General features: G+C 37.8%; 1 protein-coding gene across 1 annotated transcript; it reads left to right on the top strand.

Annotated features, from left to right (window-relative positions):
- The first annotated feature begins 716 nt into the window (after positions 1–716).
- On the top strand, positions 717–18,919 carry THUMPD2 (THUMP domain containing 2). Its single transcript, XM_070734660.1, has 10 exons — positions 717–1,100; positions 4,142–4,274; positions 5,031–5,437; positions 6,728–6,805; positions 7,730–7,782; positions 9,316–9,403; positions 9,846–9,917; positions 11,943–12,057; positions 15,263–15,380; positions 17,246–18,919. The coding sequence occupies exons 1-10, from the start codon at positions 972–974 to the stop codon at positions 17,577–17,579; spliced, it is 1,527 nt and encodes a 508-aa protein (XP_070590761.1). The 5' UTR covers positions 717–971; the 3' UTR covers positions 17,580–18,919.
- The last annotated feature ends 122 nt before the right edge of the window (positions 18,920–19,041 follow it).

Below are 19,041 nucleotides of genomic sequence, written 5' to 3' on the forward strand. Positions count from 1 at the left end.
TTAGAACTAAGGAGAAATTTCCTGACAGTCAGAACAGTTAATCAAAGGAACACCTTGCCTCCAAAAGTTGTGAATGCCCCAAACACTGGAAGTTTTTAAGCAGATGTTGGATAAATATCTCTCTGAAGTAGTAATGAACGTCATTCTATATACGCTTCCTGCCTAAGCAGGGGGTTGGACTAAGACTTCCAAGGTCCCTTCCAACCAGAGAAGGGCTACCAAAAATTTTACTACCACACTGTGAGTGTGGCATTTTCTTTCAACATCTTTCAGTGCAAATTGGGTGCTCTGGGGTGGAACTCCATTTTCGCTATCCCACTGCATCCCCCCCCCCCCCCGCTCCGGGCAGCAGCCCACCCCTGCTTCCAACTCTGTTATTATTATTAACCATTTATCTGAAGTGATGTAGGGTATCCTGCCTAAGCAAGGGGTGGGCTAGAAGACCTCCAAGGTCCCTTCCAACTCTGTTATTATTATTAACCATTTGTCTGAAGTGATGTAGGGTATCCTGCCTAAGCAGGGGGTGGACTAGAAGACCTCCAAGGTCCCTTCCAACTGTGTTATTCCATTCCACTCCACTCTACTCTACTCTATTCCACCAGCCTCCTTCTGATTTTTCCCTCACGGAAAAAAGTCGCAGTTCCCCTTTAAGTGGGGCTGCCATGCTATTGGAGTGAGGAGGACTTACCCTTTATTTTTGAAAAGGGAATTGGGTTTCGCAGGATAAAAGTGCGAGAGGCAGAACAGGACCTTCAAATGCCGTTTGCCGCCCTCCATCGGAAAAGGGAGGATGGGCCGGCGCCAAAAGCACCAAGGGGAACTTGGGAAGCAGCGCCCTGGCCTGCAGGAGGCAAACTTCTCAGCGGCCCTGCCCTCTGTGAGCAGAGAGGGAAGCGGAGGCAGCGTCGACGTCCGGGGAGGCGGGGGGTGGGGGGAGCTCGACACCGGCTGTTTCCCGCTACACGTTCGCAATGGCTGAGAGAGGAAAACGGGAGAGGCCGGACGACACTCGCCGCTGCAGTCGCTATTTTTGCACGGCGGGACGCGGGATGGAGCCCTTCCTCATCGAAGAAGTGCGGGCTCGTTTGGGCGCCACTCAGGTGAGCGGCTCGGGAAACCCTAGGCCGCGCCCGGCTCGGTCGGTCAATTTTAAAAAACGGCTTAGAAGCTCGCTTTGCTGGCTGCAAACGGGGAGAGAGGCGGCGATAGCGGTCTTGGGTTGAGGTGAAGACCGGGCCAATTACTCGTTTGTACTCGCGCTGCTTCGGGAAATCAGTTCCTCCAGTTAGATGTGTTTTTTCGAAAGTCCCACCGCGCGGTTTTGGCCTCCCCCCGCCATTCTATATACGTTTCTAGTGCCGCGACGAGGTTTGAATGACTACAGGTAGTCCTCAACTTACGACCACGCTGGAGCCCAACGTTTCTGTTGCTAGGTAAAAAAAATAGGTGAGTTTTGCCCTGTTTTGCGACTTTTCTTGCCACGTTTGTTAAGTGAATCGTTGCAGTGGTTACATTGGTAACAGGGTTGTTCAGTGAATCTGGCTTCCCCCACTGACTTTGCTTGTCAGAAGGTCGCAAAAGGGGATCGTGTGACTGCAACGGACACTCAGCGGTGGCTACTAGCCATAACGCCAAATTGCGCTCGCCGATGGGGCTCGTAAGTGCTTGCGGGGCCAGTGCTGCACCTGTGGAGGTAGCAAAATCATGCACGGATCCACAGGTGCGCCTGTGTCTCATCATGCGCTGAAGAAAAAAAAATGCCGAAACACAGGCACACCTGCGGCTCCATGCGCAATCTTACTACCTCTACAGGTGCAGAAGCGAAATCGCACTGGCTCCGGCTAGCACTTACGAGCCCCGGCGGTGAGCACAATTTAGCGTTCCAGCTAGTAGCCCACCATTGCGGGCACTGCAACTTTAATAAAGGTGAGTCCATTGTCAAGTATCCGAATGTAAGTCACGTGATCATGAAGATGCTGCAATGGTCATAACTCTGAAAAATGGTTTCAAGTTACTTTTTAAGTGCCATTGTAACTTTTGAATGGTCACTAAGCAAAATTGTTGTAAGTCAAGGACTACCTGTATGTATGTTTAAACTCGTATGTATCTCTCATACTTTGTGTCCAGTAGCGGGTTGCTACCAGTACAGATAAGGACGCCACACCGGTAGCGAAAGTTGAGCTGCGCATGCAGCTTCACTTCTCCCGTGTGTGCGTGTGCATGCATTCCAGCAAGATTTTGCTTCTGTACATCTGCAAAAACCAAAATATCGCAAGAAGACAGGCGCACGAATGAGATTTCAACAATTTGTTGCTTCTGCGCATAAGCAAAACAATCACCAAAATCTCACCCAGGAGCACGTCCCCTCGCAAAATTTTGCTTTCGGCACATGTGCAGAAGCAAAATCTCGCTGGGATGCGTGCAGGCACACGCAGGAGAAGTGAAGTTGCACAGGTATCGCAACAGTAGCGGTGGTAGCAGCAACCCACTGCACCTGTTTCTGTTGCATCTTACTACAGCTCACTTCAGTCTGGTGTTAGAAAGCCGCCCCTGAGTCTCCGGAGAGGGGCGGCATACAAATCCAAGAAATAATTATTATTATTATTATTATTATTGTTGTTGTTGTTGTTATTGTTATTATTAGAAAGCCCATGTTTAACTGTTTGTGACATTTTGATCGTGTTTGTAATCACTTGCATTACCAATCCACATGTGCAAAATCTGGATTCTAAAATAATGAGTTCTTGAGCTTTTAATAATTACTGTAAATGGCAGGTGTCAGGGAAAGGAATTTAGATATTCCTTTATAATAGGCAATCTGGACTATCTGGATCTATTGCAGTTTTTGAAAGGGCAAGAGGTTTTGCTGGAATAAATGACAATAAAACAGAGTGGTCTGTGGTGTTTGTGTGGGTGAAGTTTGTGTGCAAGTTTTTGATCAGTTTGGTGAGAAGTATTGTTACTTTCAGAGATGAAGGTGTTTCTCTTGTCCATGTAATTGTGCATATGATAATTTTAAATGCTGATTATTATTTTTTATTATAATTTCATCTACATTACTGATCAGCATTCCTTGTTATTTTGTCTAAGTCTTACATTGACTTTAGCATAATTGTCGGTAGGAAGAACTATCTACCTTTTAATTTCCCATATTTTGGGATTTATCACAGAATGCTTAGAAAATAAGTCAGTCTGTAGTGAGTGGTTATAAAAAATGTTTTTATTAAATTCAGTGATTTGCTGAAGGCATGACTTAGAGCTTTGTGAATGTTCAGTTCTGCTGTGCACGTAGAGTAAATTGAGGACTCAGTTCTGCTGTGTAACAACAGTTTTACTGGATAGGGAATATTATACAGAATTTCAAAAACTGTAGAGATTTCTTCATCCAGAACATTCCATAATGTGAGCCCTAATCTCACAGCAAGTCTGTTGTTTTGCATTGTGCCAGTACTCAGTGTCGGATAATTCAACAGAACTGAAAAAGCTTCTTGAATGAGAAGCAAAATGTCTTTTAAAAATTAGAAAGTCCAGTTGCCTCTTGAAAAAGCACTTTTGGGACAATCATGATCTAAATGACTGTGAATCTCCTTACATATATTGGAACATTGCTTTCATATCACCCCCTAGTCCTTTTTTTCACTTTTTTTCACAATTCTTGCAGCAGTTCTTTATATATTTTAACCTCCAGCCCCCTAATCATTTTTTTTTGCTTTTCTCTGCACTCTTTCTAGAGTCTCAACATATTTTTTACATTGTGGTGACCAAAACTGGATGCAATATTCCAAGTGTGGTCTTACCAAGGCATTATAAACTGGTATTAACACTTCGTGTGATCCTGATTATATTTCTCTTTTAAAGCAGCCTAGAACTGTGTTGGCTTTTTTGGCAGCTGCTGCACATTTCTGGCTCACATTTAAGTAGTATGGTAATTGTCCACTAGGACTTCAATATCCTTCTCAACTGATACATGGAATCAGGCAAACACAGGCATCCCCCTTTGCCTTTTTTCATACTATCCAGTGCAGTTTACAAACAAGATCAGTTGCTTGAATTAATCCATTAATAAAGATGATATTATTTTTTAGAAATCAACTTTCAAATACATATTCAGTTTTATTATTTGTATGCATTCTCTTTCAAGGTAGAATATGTATCCGGAAAAGTTTTCTTCAATACCAATCTTGAGCTGAGTATATTGAAGACACTAAAGTCAGCTGAAAGATTATTTTTGCTACTAAAGAAATGTCCTCCACTTTCCTTCCATGGGAATAAAGGTAACATCTTCTATATTCTTCTGTTCCTCTCTTTGTTAAAAGAATGCATTAATTTTCAGTTAGGTGCTTCATTTCCAACTACTACTCAGATATAATGCTTGTTCAGTGCTTTGCAGGCAAAATAACAATGGCTAGGCTTCATTTACTATGTAGATAGTTATAAAATTAAAATGTTGCTTGGGATTCCTTGGAAGGAAAACACAGTAGTACTCTCTTGGATTTGTGAGCTCCAGTACAAAATCCACATCTTGAGAAAGTAGTAGTAGTTGTTGTTGTTGTTGTTGTTGTTGTTGTTATTATTATTATTAATTAGATTTGTATGCCGGCCCTCTCCGTAGACTCAGTTTCTGTTGCTCTCTGTTGCTTTCTGAAGATTTTGAAAAGCAGTTATCTGAAGTTTTGGAAGAACAGAATGAAGACATTATATCTTGAACCGATTAATAACAATTTCCTTCAACTGTAGTATCCAATAGAATAGATTAAGTGACCATTCTAATTCATGGGAGACATATTCTCAGTCAGTTTGCTCTGGATTTTAGTTTAAACTGGTTTGAAAACCTTTGCTCCATAAAAGATTATTTTTGTTGTTATTATTATTTTAATTAGGAAGCATACACGCATGCCAGTGAATTTACTAAATCTACAAAGGAAGAAGTTGGCTTTTTACATAACTGAAGCATTAAAAATATGGAATCTAATAGGAAATCTTGTATTTTGTTTTTATATAAGTATAAAATGTATTCACTATTATTTCAGGAAGAATAATCCAGGATGTTCAAAAACTTGTAAATGAGAATCCCAGATGTTGGCTGCATACAACTGCTGTCTGGAGAAGTCTTTATGATCAGTCGGCAAAGCAACTAAACTTGTGCCAAGAATACCCAGATTCCAAAAAACAGAAATTAGAAGAAAACCATATTAGAAATGAAAAGCAAAAAATGGAAATAATATTAGAGACAGATACTATTAGAAATCCAATTGAAGATCAGCAAAAATGTGATACTTGTGATGTTTGTAAAGATATTTTATCGCCTCAGGGCAGACTTTTTCTAGAAAACACTCCTGAACTTATTCAAGACAAAACTATTGTTTGCAATAGTTATTTTAGTTTCAGAGTATCATGTCGCTGTAGTGGAATACTTGCAAAATTATTTACTGCACAGGTATGTAAAATATTATTCATTTGAAAGCTCAGGAGCTACCAAGCTTCATGAAAACTGAAGGGTAATATACAGGGAACAAGTTGATGTATTAAAAATCTAAATAAATCTATTACAGTTCTTGGCCAAAAAGTATCCGTGATATGCTGTATTTTCCAGATTTCATTCTTTTTAAACATGTTAATTTTCTCTCTGCAATTATATCTGTGGCAAATGTTTCAGCTACTGTTCTGTTTAGGAGAATATTCAACTGCACAATAGAAATGGCTGCCAACTCAAAATACAAACAGTTTACTTTACAGGGATTTTTCTTCATATTCTATTGCATGGAAAAATACATTATTTCATTCAAAATAACATTAAAAACAAACAAACACTTTATTCACCACAATTAGGACCAGCAATTCTGTCACCAAGTGGCACAGTCATATTGTAACTTCCTTCTGGCTTTCCCATTGACTACATGTCTTGAAGCCAACTGTGAAGTATGCAAATAATAATCATTATCATAGAATACCACAATAGTTGTAAATGTAAGACGGTTGTCAAACACCCGAATCAGGAACATATGACATGGGAATGCTGCAATGGCCACAATTTTGAGGATTAGTTTAAATTTCTTTTTATGGCTGTGGTAACTTCAAAAGTAGCTGAACAAGAGACCGGTAAACAAGGACTGCCTGTAGATCCATTTGAAAATGGCTAGCAAAACAGTAAATTTTCTTAATAATTGTACTGTCTGCCTAGCTATAATTGTACTGTCTGTCTGGAACTCTCAGGATATTTAATTTGCCCTTTATGCATAATTCCATAATTATATTTAGTGAATGACATCAACATAGAAAAAAATAGCACTGCCTGAAGATGGAAACAAATGTGGACATTTTGTTCAAGCGTTTAAGTAGTTGTAACTTTACTCTTCTAAGCCGTCTTTTGGAATTCCTCTTAATTGTCAAAAGGAAATGGAGGATAAATTTAATTTCTGTACTGTCATTTCCTTATCCTCTGTGTGTGGTACATATACATACATAAAATGTATAAATAACTTGCTAGATGTTTTGCTCTGTTCTTAGAGTTTCTTTTTTTAAAGTCTTTTCATAATAAGACACACTGAAATAAATTGATCTTGGATGGCTTGATATCAGTAAAACTGCATAACGTATAAAATATGACTTATGACTTCTATAATATTTAGCCTAGGTACAGTATTTTGTTTGCTGTTTTCTATTCTAAGAATCTACATAATATATCCCCCAAATAATTCTCATGTCTGATTTGTGATTGTTTTTTCAGGAACTGGGGAAAATTATCGGAATAGCTCTGATGAAAAATTTTGGATGGAAAGCAAATCTTAGAAATCCTGATTTAGAGGTAATAATCCGACTTAAGTTGAAATGTTGGAAGCTTTGGGCTTTGCCTTTTTCAGATAGAAGAATGTCCCTTGGGAGTTGGGTGACATATAAATTTAATTAATTAATTAATTAATTAATAAACAAATAGCAAATGGTCTCTGAAATATGACTGGGAGTTATTTTTTATGTGTATTCTTGCACAATTTACCTTCCATATATTCTGACATCTATAAGTTCCTGTGAAAATAATCAATAGCCTATCTGTAGTGGGGATGAGTTCCAACTGGCTTAAGAGACTGGGGTATTATTGTCTTGTTTTATTATGAACTTATTAAAAGACAACAGTAATAGTGGAGCAAGTTGTCTGCCATAATCTTTGAATCTAATAATGACTGAAATCTGGAAAAAAATACAGAAATCTAAAATCAGATAAAAGACACAAAGCAAACTGTGTTCTAAAAATAAAGGATATAGATAGAATTTGAAAAGTGGCAAACCTTAAAGATAAAATCTTGGCAGTGCCTTCCACATTTCCTGCAGGATCTACCATTTAATTCTTACTTAAAACTTATTTTCACTCTCCTGAATTCTGGTGGAAGATATCCTACAGCAAGATTTGCAAATGTTTTGTAGCTATCACTAGTAGAAAGTTTCTTCCAGTTAACTATTCTTTACATTAAAATATTTGGCCAATATTAAGTTGGGGTTTTGTAGATTTTTCTCTTCTTGGATATCTCCATCTTTGTGTTTTCACTGTTGAAAAAGAATTAGTGATCTCAGTTTTATACTCTAACTTATACAGTACTCCTATATTATATTTCATACAGCTGTAATACCTGCATGCATTTAAGGATGAGATTGCTTTTTAGAATAAATAAATACATCCTTGAAAAGGTGACTTCATATTTGCAAGTAATTATTGTAAATTTTCATTCCCTTACAGATATTTGTGCATCTAAATGATATTTATTCGGTGATTGGTATCCCTCTTTTCAGGTAATGACATTATAAATTATTATTCCGAACTTCTCTATAAATACTGACTTTTTAATAGGAAACATGCTCTTCCCCCAAAAATGGATTGAAATGGTTTTTGTTCTCACAGTCCATGCCCTCATCCCCTCGAGGTTCGACTACTGCAACGCTCTCTACATGGGGCTACCTTTGAAAAGTGTTCGGAAACTTCAGATCGTGCAGAATGCGGCCGCGAGAGCTATCGTGGGGCTTCCCAGATTCGCCCACATCTCTCCAACACTCCATGGCTTGCACTGGCTGCCGATCAGTTTCCAGTCGCAATTCAAAGTGTTGCTGATGACCTTTAAAGCCCTACATGGCATCGGACCAGAATACCTCCGGAACCATCTTCTGCCGCACAAATCCCAGCGGCCAATAAGGTCCCACAGAGTTGGCCTTCTCCAGGTCCCGTCAACTAAACAATGTCGTTTAGCGGGCCCCAGGGGAAGAGCCTTCTCTGTGGCGGCCCCAGCCTTCTGGAATCAACTCCCCCCAGAGATTAGAACTGCCCCCACCCTCCTTGTCTTTCGAAAATTACTTAAGACCCACCTGTATGGCCAGGCATGGGGGAATTGAGACATCTCCCCCAAGCTTTTATAGTTTTATGTATGGTATGCGTGTGTTGCATGGTTTTTAAATGATGGAGTTTTTTAGATGTTTTTTTTAATATTAGATTTGTTTACATTGTAACACTTATTATTATTGTTGTGAACCGCCCCGAGTCTTCGGAGAGGGACAGCATACAAATCTAATAAATTATTATTATTATTATTATTATTATTATTATTATTATATTGTCCTAACAATAAATTGATGAGAAATATTTTATCGCAATAATTAATTGTTTAAAATGGTAAAACAACAGCATTCTGCGTCATATAAAAGCACAAATAACTTGGAACATGGTACTGGAAACATTTGTACATTTATATTCCCCTAGGGTACATGACATTTAAACATATAGACTGGCAAAGATGAGGACAATTGTCAACATGAAAAATATGAAATTATGAGGCCAGCTGGCTTATATGTGAGCAGTGGCTATTCTTTATTTGCCTCTTTTATCCATTTGTTTATAAAGTCCGTTCCGCCCCCATGTATGCACAATATCTATTTTGGTCGATCAAATTCTAATTATTTGGACCGTGAGACAGTTCCTACATAATTCCAGAGTTTAGGCTATGACAAAAGTACTTGTGAAGCTAAAATAGAGGATAAAAAGAGCCTTAGGAGAATATCAAAAATTTGCAGAAATAATTTTTTTTAAAGGAGAAACCCTTCCCTGCAAAGAAGTGTTCAAAACACTGCAAATATAGATTGTGCTCAGTTTCCATATACTGTTAAGTGACAATGTTGGAAATTAGAAATATAGAATGTGATATATTGGGAAAGTGATATGAATGAAAGGAAAAGATCCTGAATAGAAGCATGTCATTATTGATACATTATGTTAGAATTCTAGATATGCATTAATGTTCTTATTTGTATTTAACTAAGTATGTCTATTATTTGCAGACTTCCTTTGGCAAGTCGAGCATATATTAAAACTGCTGGATTGCGATCTACCATTGCTTGGGCTATGACATCGCTTGCTGAAATCAAGGTAATGAACAAAATAACCATTCTGATTACTAGCAACTATTATGCGAATTTTCTAGCAGCATTTGAAGCATTTGAAGTAGGTGAGAACTGCATAGTTTGCAATTTCCTTAAATTCATTTGGGCTTAATTTCTCAATAAATATGCAAAAATGTGCAAGCAGTTCACGTCAAATTAAGTTGTCTAATTTCTCTTGGTTTTAATCTCCATGGTGTCTACAGGGATAATTACTATAAAATTAATATCAGGATTATTGAGATGTATGAAAAGGAAGACAAATATTCAAATGTGCTGTGAAGATGGAGAAAAGTATTAACTATGAAATCTAATTTTTGCTTGCTTTATTTATAGTATATACTGTACATTTTTTCAAACTAAGGAGCAATTACGGTACCTATAACTTACACATTACAGTATATTAAATTTGTTTTTCCCTCTCTTTTCAGGCTGGAGCATTTGTATTGGATCCTATGTGTGGTCTAGGTACAATACTTCTGGAAGCTGCAACTGAATGGCCTGTAAGTTTTATTCTTTTAAGAAATACCTTTTTTTGTTACTTTGCGTTGCAAGTCCTAGTGTCCTCACAATTAAAATCAATCTCCTAAATGGTTCTTAGAAATTTTATGGGATTTAGCTTAATATTCATTTGTATAACTACTGTATAACTATGTTATAAGAAAACAAATATTCTATCAACTATTGCTGTTTGTTCATACATTTCCTTTAAAACTTCTAGTTTATCTTAATTATTAGCTTACTAGTTACCAGTAGACAAATTTAGAATTTTTGAAGTAAGAGTTTCAAATTTCATCTGAACTTACATCTTCTGAAATCTTAGACACATCTTTATTTCTTGAGTCAGAGTCTTTTTCTGGGAGTTTTTTTGTTGTTCAAAAACAAATATATTACAAGTTAAAACAGGCTGAAATAATATCTAAAGATTACAGTCATAAATTAACAGATTTCTGCGTGTGGGCTATAAAAATTGCTTACTGGAAATAACAGACAAAAAAGAATCAGCTTTTCTTCCAAAATAATTAAAATAGTTCATATTTCAATTCCCTGTTATATTTATATTATTATCTACAGATAAATATGAATGGATAACTGAGTTAACATTATTTTCTGAAGTATAACATAATCTGTGTCATTTTTTTATCAGTATATAATCATTTGAGCCAGACTAAACATTTTCTCAGTTTTTGAGGTCTATCGCAGATATACAATGGATTCATAACTGATCCTTTCCAATTTATGGTCCTCATCGCTGATTTCACTGATGCTATGAAAAGCAAACAAAAGTTAAAAGCTTTTATTAAAAGCTAGAAGAAAGCTTTTATTTCATGTAGTCCATGTGATCGGATTTTATTTACAGTGGTACCTCGGTACTCGACCATAATTCGTTCCAGAAGTGTGGTCGAGAACCGATTTGGTCGAGTACCGAATTTATTTATCCCATAGGAAATAATGGAAATGGATTTAATTGGTTCCCAGCCCCTGTTAACTCGCTGGGAACCAATTAAATCTATTTTCTTTATTTCCAATGGGATAAATAAATTCGCTACTCCAAGCTGCAGGAAAGGTGGGGGCTGCTGCAATCTTGGCAGCTTCTGGGGGCTCCTTTCCTCATTGCTTCCTTTTATTACCTGTAAGCAGCTTCAAAAACTTTTTCCCTGTGGCTGCAACAGCGGCGGCTTCCTTTCCAGTAGCAAGAGCGCTGGGAAGTCACGTAATGAAGGGAAGCTGCTGGAGCAGCAGCAACTGCTGAGATGGCTCCGCCGGCTTCCCTTCATCACGTGACGTTCCCGGCGCTGTTGCTACTGGAAGGGAAGCCGCCGCTGTTGCAGCCACAGGGAAAAAGTTTTTGAAGCTGCTTACAGGTAATAAAAGGAAGCAATGAGGAAAGGAGCCCCCAGAAGCTGCCAAGATTGCAGCAGCCCCCACCTTTCCTGCAGCTTGGAGCTCTTAGAGAGCTCCTCAGCCCCCTGAAGCTGCCGGGATTACATTTCGGATAATGAACAAAATTTTATCTGGCTGTTCGGTATCTGAATTTTTGTTCAGATACCGAAGCAAATTTTTGCCGAAAATTTTGTTCGTTATCCGAAATGTACAAGAAAGGAAGCGTTCGAGTACCGAGGTACCACTGTATTTGGAAATTTGAGATATTTTGTTGTGAAAATCTCCTTGTGTTCCTTTCTCTAAAGATGCAAAAAGCAGCTGCTTGGGAAGAAGTCTCTGTTTTATTTGGTTAAAAACAATACCAAGCTTGTTTCTGGGACAGCTGATGGCAAGATTTATATACATTTTTTAGCCTTTGGTGTGAGTAAAATATATTTTAAATGACCATGAGAAAGCAAGAAATATAGCTTTCATAGCTAGAAGAAATATTAGGCAGAGATACTAAATTGCTGGGTCTTTTCCAGCTTAGATTTTCTACCTATCAGTGATATATTGCCTTTAAGGAAGCATTGTATTTTATGAGTGTAAATAAATTAATAATGTGTAAAATTTGTTCTTAATGTAATTGTTTGTTTCCTTTACAGAATGTGCATTATTTTGGGTCGGATATAAGTGATTCACAGTTACAAGGAGCTTTCTCAAATATTAGAGATGCAAGCCTGATGGATAAAATTGAACTATTTAAATCATCTGTGACAGGTAAATATTAACAAGAGTAATGTGTGTAAATTACATTAAAATATACAGTGTATAAAATTTGATATATTTATTGCTTTATTTTTATTGGCTTGCAAATGTCTTCTTCATAGGACTAGAATGTAAGTAACAAACTCTTTATCCCAAAATTGTTCTGTGCAGTTTAAGCACTTGATTTAATATATCCGAGTCTCCGGAGAGGGGCGGCATACAAATCTAATTAATAATGATGATGATGATGATGATGATGATGTAGTATGTGTCTTTGGAATTCAGGTTGGAAATTGATACTGGTGTTTGTTCGGATAATTAAAGAGAGTTGTGATGTACAAATGGTGATCAAGATTTGAACATGTCCTATATTTGCCTCTGATAACAAGATCAAAGGCAATGTTATTTTTTATGTTAACAACTCTTTAACTAGGGGCATTAATGAAATAGTATACAGTACATGGAAAGCGAGGTGTGCCCAAATTCATGGCAATTGAATTGTTGATTTGAATTGAAAACTAATATGAATTGTTTTCTGTCTCCATTTTGCCTAGCAGTTAGTAGTGCTAATTGTGAAGATGTTAATTTGAAAAGATAGTTTGGTTCCAGAAATGTTTCCTGTTGTTCTGTTCTGGGGAACTTTTAACAATCCTGATTGTTCTGCCTATCAATGTTTCCTCTAAGTAGCGCAAGCGCGCGCCCGCACAGCCCTCAGCAACCCCCCGCACACTAACTTTTGAAGTGGCGCAAAGCCACACCGTCCTGATCATCGTCGAGAGTGAGCACAGCCGGGCGGGAACCTGGGCAAGAGAGAGGAAGGAAGGAAGAGAGAGAGAAAATAGAGAGAGAGAAAGAGAGGGGGGAGGGGGGAGGGAGGAAGAGAGAGAAAGAAAAAATAGAGGAAGGAAAAGAAAAAGAAAGGGAGGGAGAGAGGAGAAATAGAGGGAACAAGGAAGGAATGAGGAAGAATGAAATGAATGAAGGGACAGAGGAAAGAAGGACTTTTGGGGGAGGTGTGAATTTTTGTCTATTAACCACATTAAAACTATTGAATTTGTGGTCTAAAACATCCAGGCAGTGGAAGAATTCCAAATGTATTTAATAGATCTCTGCAAAATTTTGCATTATGATATCTTAGGTATACAGTGTTCCCTTGATTTTCGCGGGTTTGAACTTCGCGAAAAGTCTATACTGTACCACGGTTTTTCAAAAATATTAATTAAAAATACTTCATGGTTTTTTACCCTATATCACGTTTTTTTCCCCGTCCAATGATGTCATATGTCATCACCAAACTTTTGTCCGCCATTAATAAATATTTTTTTAATAAACTTTAATAAATAAACATGGTGAGTAATAATCTAAATGGTTGCTAAGGGAATGGGAAATTGCAATTTAGGGGTTTAAAGTGTTAAGGGAAGGCTTGTGATACTGTTGATAGCCAAAAATAGTGTATTTACTTCCGCATCTCTACTTCGCGGAAATTCGACTATCGCGGGCGGTCTCGGAACGCATCCCCCCGCGAAAATTGAGGGAACACTGTAATAGCAATTTGCATACAACAATGTAGGATTATTTCTTACAAATCAACTGAAAAGAGAAAATATGTGGAATTTGTTTGCCTTTCTGAAGGCAAAACCAGTATGCAAAAAAACCTGTATAGCCAATGAGATGTTAACAAAAGAAAATTAAAAACAAAACATAAACATATGAATTTGAGACTTTTTCTCCCCCCCAAATACTGTAATACATTTACCTAATCCAAAATTTAAAAATTATTTCAGCCCATCTAACATTTAGCCAATTAATACTTATCTACATTTCTTACTTAATTATTAATCTTCAATTTCAGTCAATTTGAGAAAAGAAAAAAGGAAAAAATTCTAAATATTCTCTATTTTCAATCAATTAAAAACCATTAACATCATTAATCTCCCCAACAATTCTAAATTCAATTCCATTTATGCATTAATCCAAATCAGTATCTTATTATAATCAATATAATCATATCTTATTATACATATCTTATTATAATCAATACTTCTAACTTTATTAAAACAGATCAGCAATTCCTAAATTCATATATCTAAATAGAAAAAAAAATTAAAGTTTTAAAAAGAGCAAGCAAAACAATACTCCAAGCTTAATCAACCTTTCTCAAACTCCAATTTCTTTAATCTGAGCAGAACTTTGAACCAAACCCTTTTCTTTTTTATTTTTTTGTATCCCCTTTTAATCCCCTTTTCCATTTTATTCTTTCTATTCTTCCTTCTAGAAAGGAAGGACTTTGTTAGAAAAATAAAGGGGTTATTGGATCAAACTTTGGACACTTGCCAATATAGTTATGATGGTAGCAATGTCCCAGGGTTATGTGAACATCTTTTGGGATTACTTCTGACAAGCAAGTGCAGGGATTCACTTAACGACTGTGGCAAGAAAAGTGGTAAAGTGAGAACTCACTTAATAACCGTCTTATTCAGGAGATAGAAACGTTGGCCTCCATTGGGGTCAGAACAGAAGTCGAGGATTATCTGTCTGACCAGTGCACTTTTTTAGAAGCAGACCAGGAGTCCATTTTGAAGCTTCACAGAAAGCATCTAGGGGGGAAGGCAGGTTGTCCTCAATTTACAACGGTTCATTTACTGACCGTTCAAAGTTGCAACGGCCCTGAAAAAAGTGACTTACGCCCCTTTTTCACACTTAAGACCTTCGTAGCAGCCCAATGTTCGCAGGATCAAAACTTGGCTGCCATTTCATATTTATGACCGTTGTTGTGTGTTCTGAGGTCACATGACCCCCTTTTGTTTTTAACTGATCCACGCCCAGGCATGGAAATGTGCCACTCAGACATTATACTTTTCCGCCCACACCGAAAAGAAATTAGAGGGAACATTGCTGCCTATATGATACTTTCAGTAGCAAAATGAAGAAATACCATGTTTGTTGATTCCCACTGCAGCCCTGTAGAGATATGGGGGACCCGATGAAAGTCAATGCAAGAAAGAATTGGCAAAAAATTGAGTCCCATTCAGGATACTGTCTCTGCCCCATGTATAAATGGAAGTTCTAGAATAATAAAAATCCACGTGGATTTGATTTTTTTTTTAGTTCCTTCTGAATGCAGAACAAAATAACATTTCATTCCAAAGGGATTGTTAAATTATAATTATAATATAGTCTTAGTTCTAGTCCTTTTTTATGTTCTTTATCTCTGCAGGATTACCTTTTCTGTCAGAAAGTATTGATGTCATTTTGACAGACATTCCATTTGGAAAAAAGTACAAAATAACAGAAGACATTAAGTATCTTCCCAGAGTTTTTCAAGAACTTGAAAGGTACATGAGTCAAATTATCTGGAATTCAAGAATTAATATTAGAATGATATTTAGTATATGATATATAGACAAATACAGATAATCACTAGTTAGAAACAATTTTGCTTGATGATAATTACCTATCTTCTAATATGGGTAATAATATTGGTAAGAGAGAATATTTGTAGCTGAGAATCCAATGACGAGTCCTGGGTGCTCTCTGAGGTTGATTATTTACTTACAGATACAGTATTTCACTAATTCCTAATCAGTGATTGCAGCACTGGTGATGTTACCTAGTTTGTTTCATTATAGTTAAACATTTGCAAGAAAACAACCAAGTGCAGAGACCACCAACGATCTATCATAAATACCATGTTTCCCCTATAATAAGACATGTCCTGATAATAAGCCCAACAGAGCTTTTCGGGATATGCATTGAAATAAGCCCACCCACCACCCAAAAAAATTAGGCCCTTCCCAATAACTTTCCGGGGAAGGGGGGAACATGCTGGGAGCCATTCTTTTTGGGGTGGCCACTCTTTTGGCCGAGAGAGAGAGAGAGCAAGAGAGAGGTGGGTGTATGTACATAAATGGGAACTTTTCCCATGGGAAAAGTTTGGCTCCTCTGGGCTCTGTCTACAGTAATTTGAAACACATGAGACGAGCATCGATCCCCGCCAACCAGAGCAAGTTTCAAAATGCTACCAGAGGCAGCTTAGAAGAGCCAAGCCAGTCCCACAGGGGCTGCGCATAGCCACCTCCCTCTCTCTCTCTCTCTTCCGGCCGGAAGAGTGCCTGACACAGAAAGCCCCTTCAGCTCTACTTCCTGCCACCTTCAACTCCCTCACTCGCTCACCTCCCACCACCCCTTTAGCTCTGCTGCTGCACCTTCAGCTCTGCTTCCCACCACTTCCACCTTCGTCACTCAATCGCCCACCACAGAAAGAGCCTCCCACTGCTGCCACATCCCTCGCTCGCCTCCCACCGCCCCTTCAGCTCTGCTGCTGCCCCTTCGGCTCTGCTTCCCACTACTGTCACCTCCGCCGCTCGCTTGCCCACCAAAGAAAGAATGGCTCCCGGCCATGAGAGCAAGCCTCTTCGGCTGTGCCTGTCACTGCCACCTTCCTCTCTCGCTCACTCGCCCCCTGCAGAAAGAGTGGCTCACAGCTGCGAGAGCGATAGCAAGCTGTGGGTGCGCACACCCCACAGGACTAGCTCAGCTCCTCTGGGCTCTTCCTATGGCAATTTAAACATGCTTCTGCTCGCAAGGAAGAGGGGGAGAGCATCAATCCCTGCCTCTGTGCAGGCAGGAGCGCAGGAGCAGCCAATCCAATCCTGTGGAGTGTGCACATAGCCACCTCTCGATTGCTCTCACCCACGCGCGTGTGGCAAGGGGGAGAATTGGTACAGGCAGATATATGTTGTAAATTATTGTAAATTGGCCATAAAGTTATTATTTTTAAGATCATCATTTAACATCAGTTACTGAATATGTGGTCAGTAAGCAAAGACTTATGTAAATATCCCTTTAGGTTTTTGCATGCCCAGATCCATCAAAAAATGTTGTATTCTTCAATTGGGTTGCTTGACAGTTGACGGTCAAGACCTTGCTCATTGCCATTTATTTCAGCTGGATAATAATGGATACAGCAATTAAGTATAATGAAATACTGGCATATATGGAAAAAACTAGAATTTATATGAGCCCAATGTTAAAATTAATTTACCAAGATGTTCATTGAAAGGCTTTCTCTTGGTGTATCATATAGAAAGGTAAAGATAAAAGAGAGATTGTGAACTACTAGATACTTTGGAAGTTTCTTATAAAATAATAAGTTATTGAAACCAAGCAAGAATATTAACTACTCTCTATTGTTTTTCAGGGTGCTTTGTTTTGGAGGGACTGTTGTACTTTTACTTAATCAAGAACTTTATAAATGTATTTCTAATGATATTGCCCTTGGCTCTCGGACTAAGAAATCCATCTGCTCGGAATCTTCTACAGATTGCAGACAAAGTAATTTGATATCAGTTGAACAAGATATAAAACAAGAAAGTATTAGTTGTGGTACTGTTTCCCCCTCATCTCAAGATACAAAGGAAGAACCCCTCAGTTACAAAAAGGCAGATCTTGGTTCTCTGGTGTTCATAGAATCCTTTGAAGTTAGTCTTGGCAAAACAAATGCATTCATATGCAAGTACAAGAAAATAACTTGAAGGTAACAACGGCACATATGTACAAAACACATTGATGGACTTGACAATGAGAACTGCATAGCAATCACTGCAAAAGATCCTAAGGGATTACATTAGGATCCTGTAACTGAAAACACTGGGCTAAATTTAGACGTTTCAGGTGAAAGAGGCATGGTTGCTAGTCCTGATAGAAATAGGCATTAATAGTGAGATAGCTTTAAGAGATGTTATTTCTCAAGCAGTCAAGATAACCAACGCGATGCACTTTCTGAAGTGGTTGATAACAGTCTTGCATCAATTCTTGGCATTTACACATCATCATTTTTCAATATTAGGCAAGGATTATGCTTGATGTGTCATAGCGCATGGTACTTTATTGTATTATATTCTGCTTTCATGAGAATCATTGTGCAGGATCTAATTGGTCTTTAGGAAGGTATTCAGAAGAAACTTCTGAAATAATTTCCTGGATGCTAGTCCATTGCTGAGCATGATTCAGTCCATTAGCAACTGCTTTTCATAATTTGGGGTTATGAATATGGGAGATGAAGATTCCCAATTAATAGAAGTCCTTTTTATATTAACCACAATAATTATTAGATTGCACTATAAGCAGATTTGTGCCTGAAAATCATAATGAATCCTGTTTCACAAATCAATGCTTTGTAGCAAGAAAATTCAAACAGTGTTTTTAGTATTTTTCCTAGAATTGTATGGGAAGTCTCTGAAAATACAAAACTTTAAAGAAACTATCAGAACCTAAGAAGACTAATTTTGCAACATGTATTTTTGCACACAGAGAACATTTGGGGGGAACAGGTCTTTTTACACAAATCCATTTATTCAGAAGGAAGATAGAATCAAAAAGAATATATGCAAACATTCCTAATAAAAGCAAGATACTGTATTTCATCCAATTCAAGCAATTAACTGCTTGGTGGATTAGAAATTACATAAGTGCCTATCAGCTGTTTTAGCAATTCTGATTCAGATGCAATAGATATGTTATGCTTCCAATATTATATATTAATTTATCAATGAAAAGTATAACCATTTGGATTATGTAAATTGGTTCAAAATTAGGGAACTTTTTAAATCTAAACATTTGCATTTCCTAATTTAAAGCATGTGTAAGAATGGTAATGTAGAAAATTGATTGTGTTATCGATCCTGTTCATCTATAAATTCTATTGTTTCTGTAATGGTCATGACCTATCGTTGTAGTGGCAATATCAGGTATATTTGGAGCAATAATATTCTATCAGTTTCGAAGAAAAGTATTTTGCTGGCAGTGTATGTCCATTTTGAAGATGGCCAGTGCCATTGACAGTTACAAAAAAATAAATAGCTGGCATGCCTAAGTTTGTCTCTTAGCCTTGCAGTAATGGAAATAGGTGAGAATGAATCTGATATGTACAGATACTTATTTTCTTTTGCTTTGGCACCATGGAATTGGCGAAAAGGTAGGCAAAGGCTAAGGTAG

The sequence above is a fragment of the Erythrolamprus reginae genome, chromosome 1, assembly GCF_031021105.1.
Source record: "Erythrolamprus reginae isolate rEryReg1 chromosome 1, rEryReg1.hap1, whole genome shotgun sequence".
NCBI lineage: Eukaryota > Metazoa > Chordata > Lepidosauria > Squamata > Dipsadidae > Erythrolamprus > Erythrolamprus reginae.

Coding starts and splice junctions, on each gene's coding strand:
- THUMPD2 (XM_070734660.1), top strand. CDS start 972: ATGGCTGAGAGAGGAAAACGGGAGAGGCCGGACGACACTCGCCGCTGC. Junction 6,806..7,729: donor TTAGAAATCCTGATTTAGAG/GTAATAATCCGA, acceptor ATTCCCTTACAG/ATATTTGTGCATCTAAATGA. Junction 12,058..15,262: donor ATTTAAATCATCTGTGACAG/GTAAATATTAAC, acceptor TTATCTCTGCAG/GATTACCTTTTCTGTCAGAA.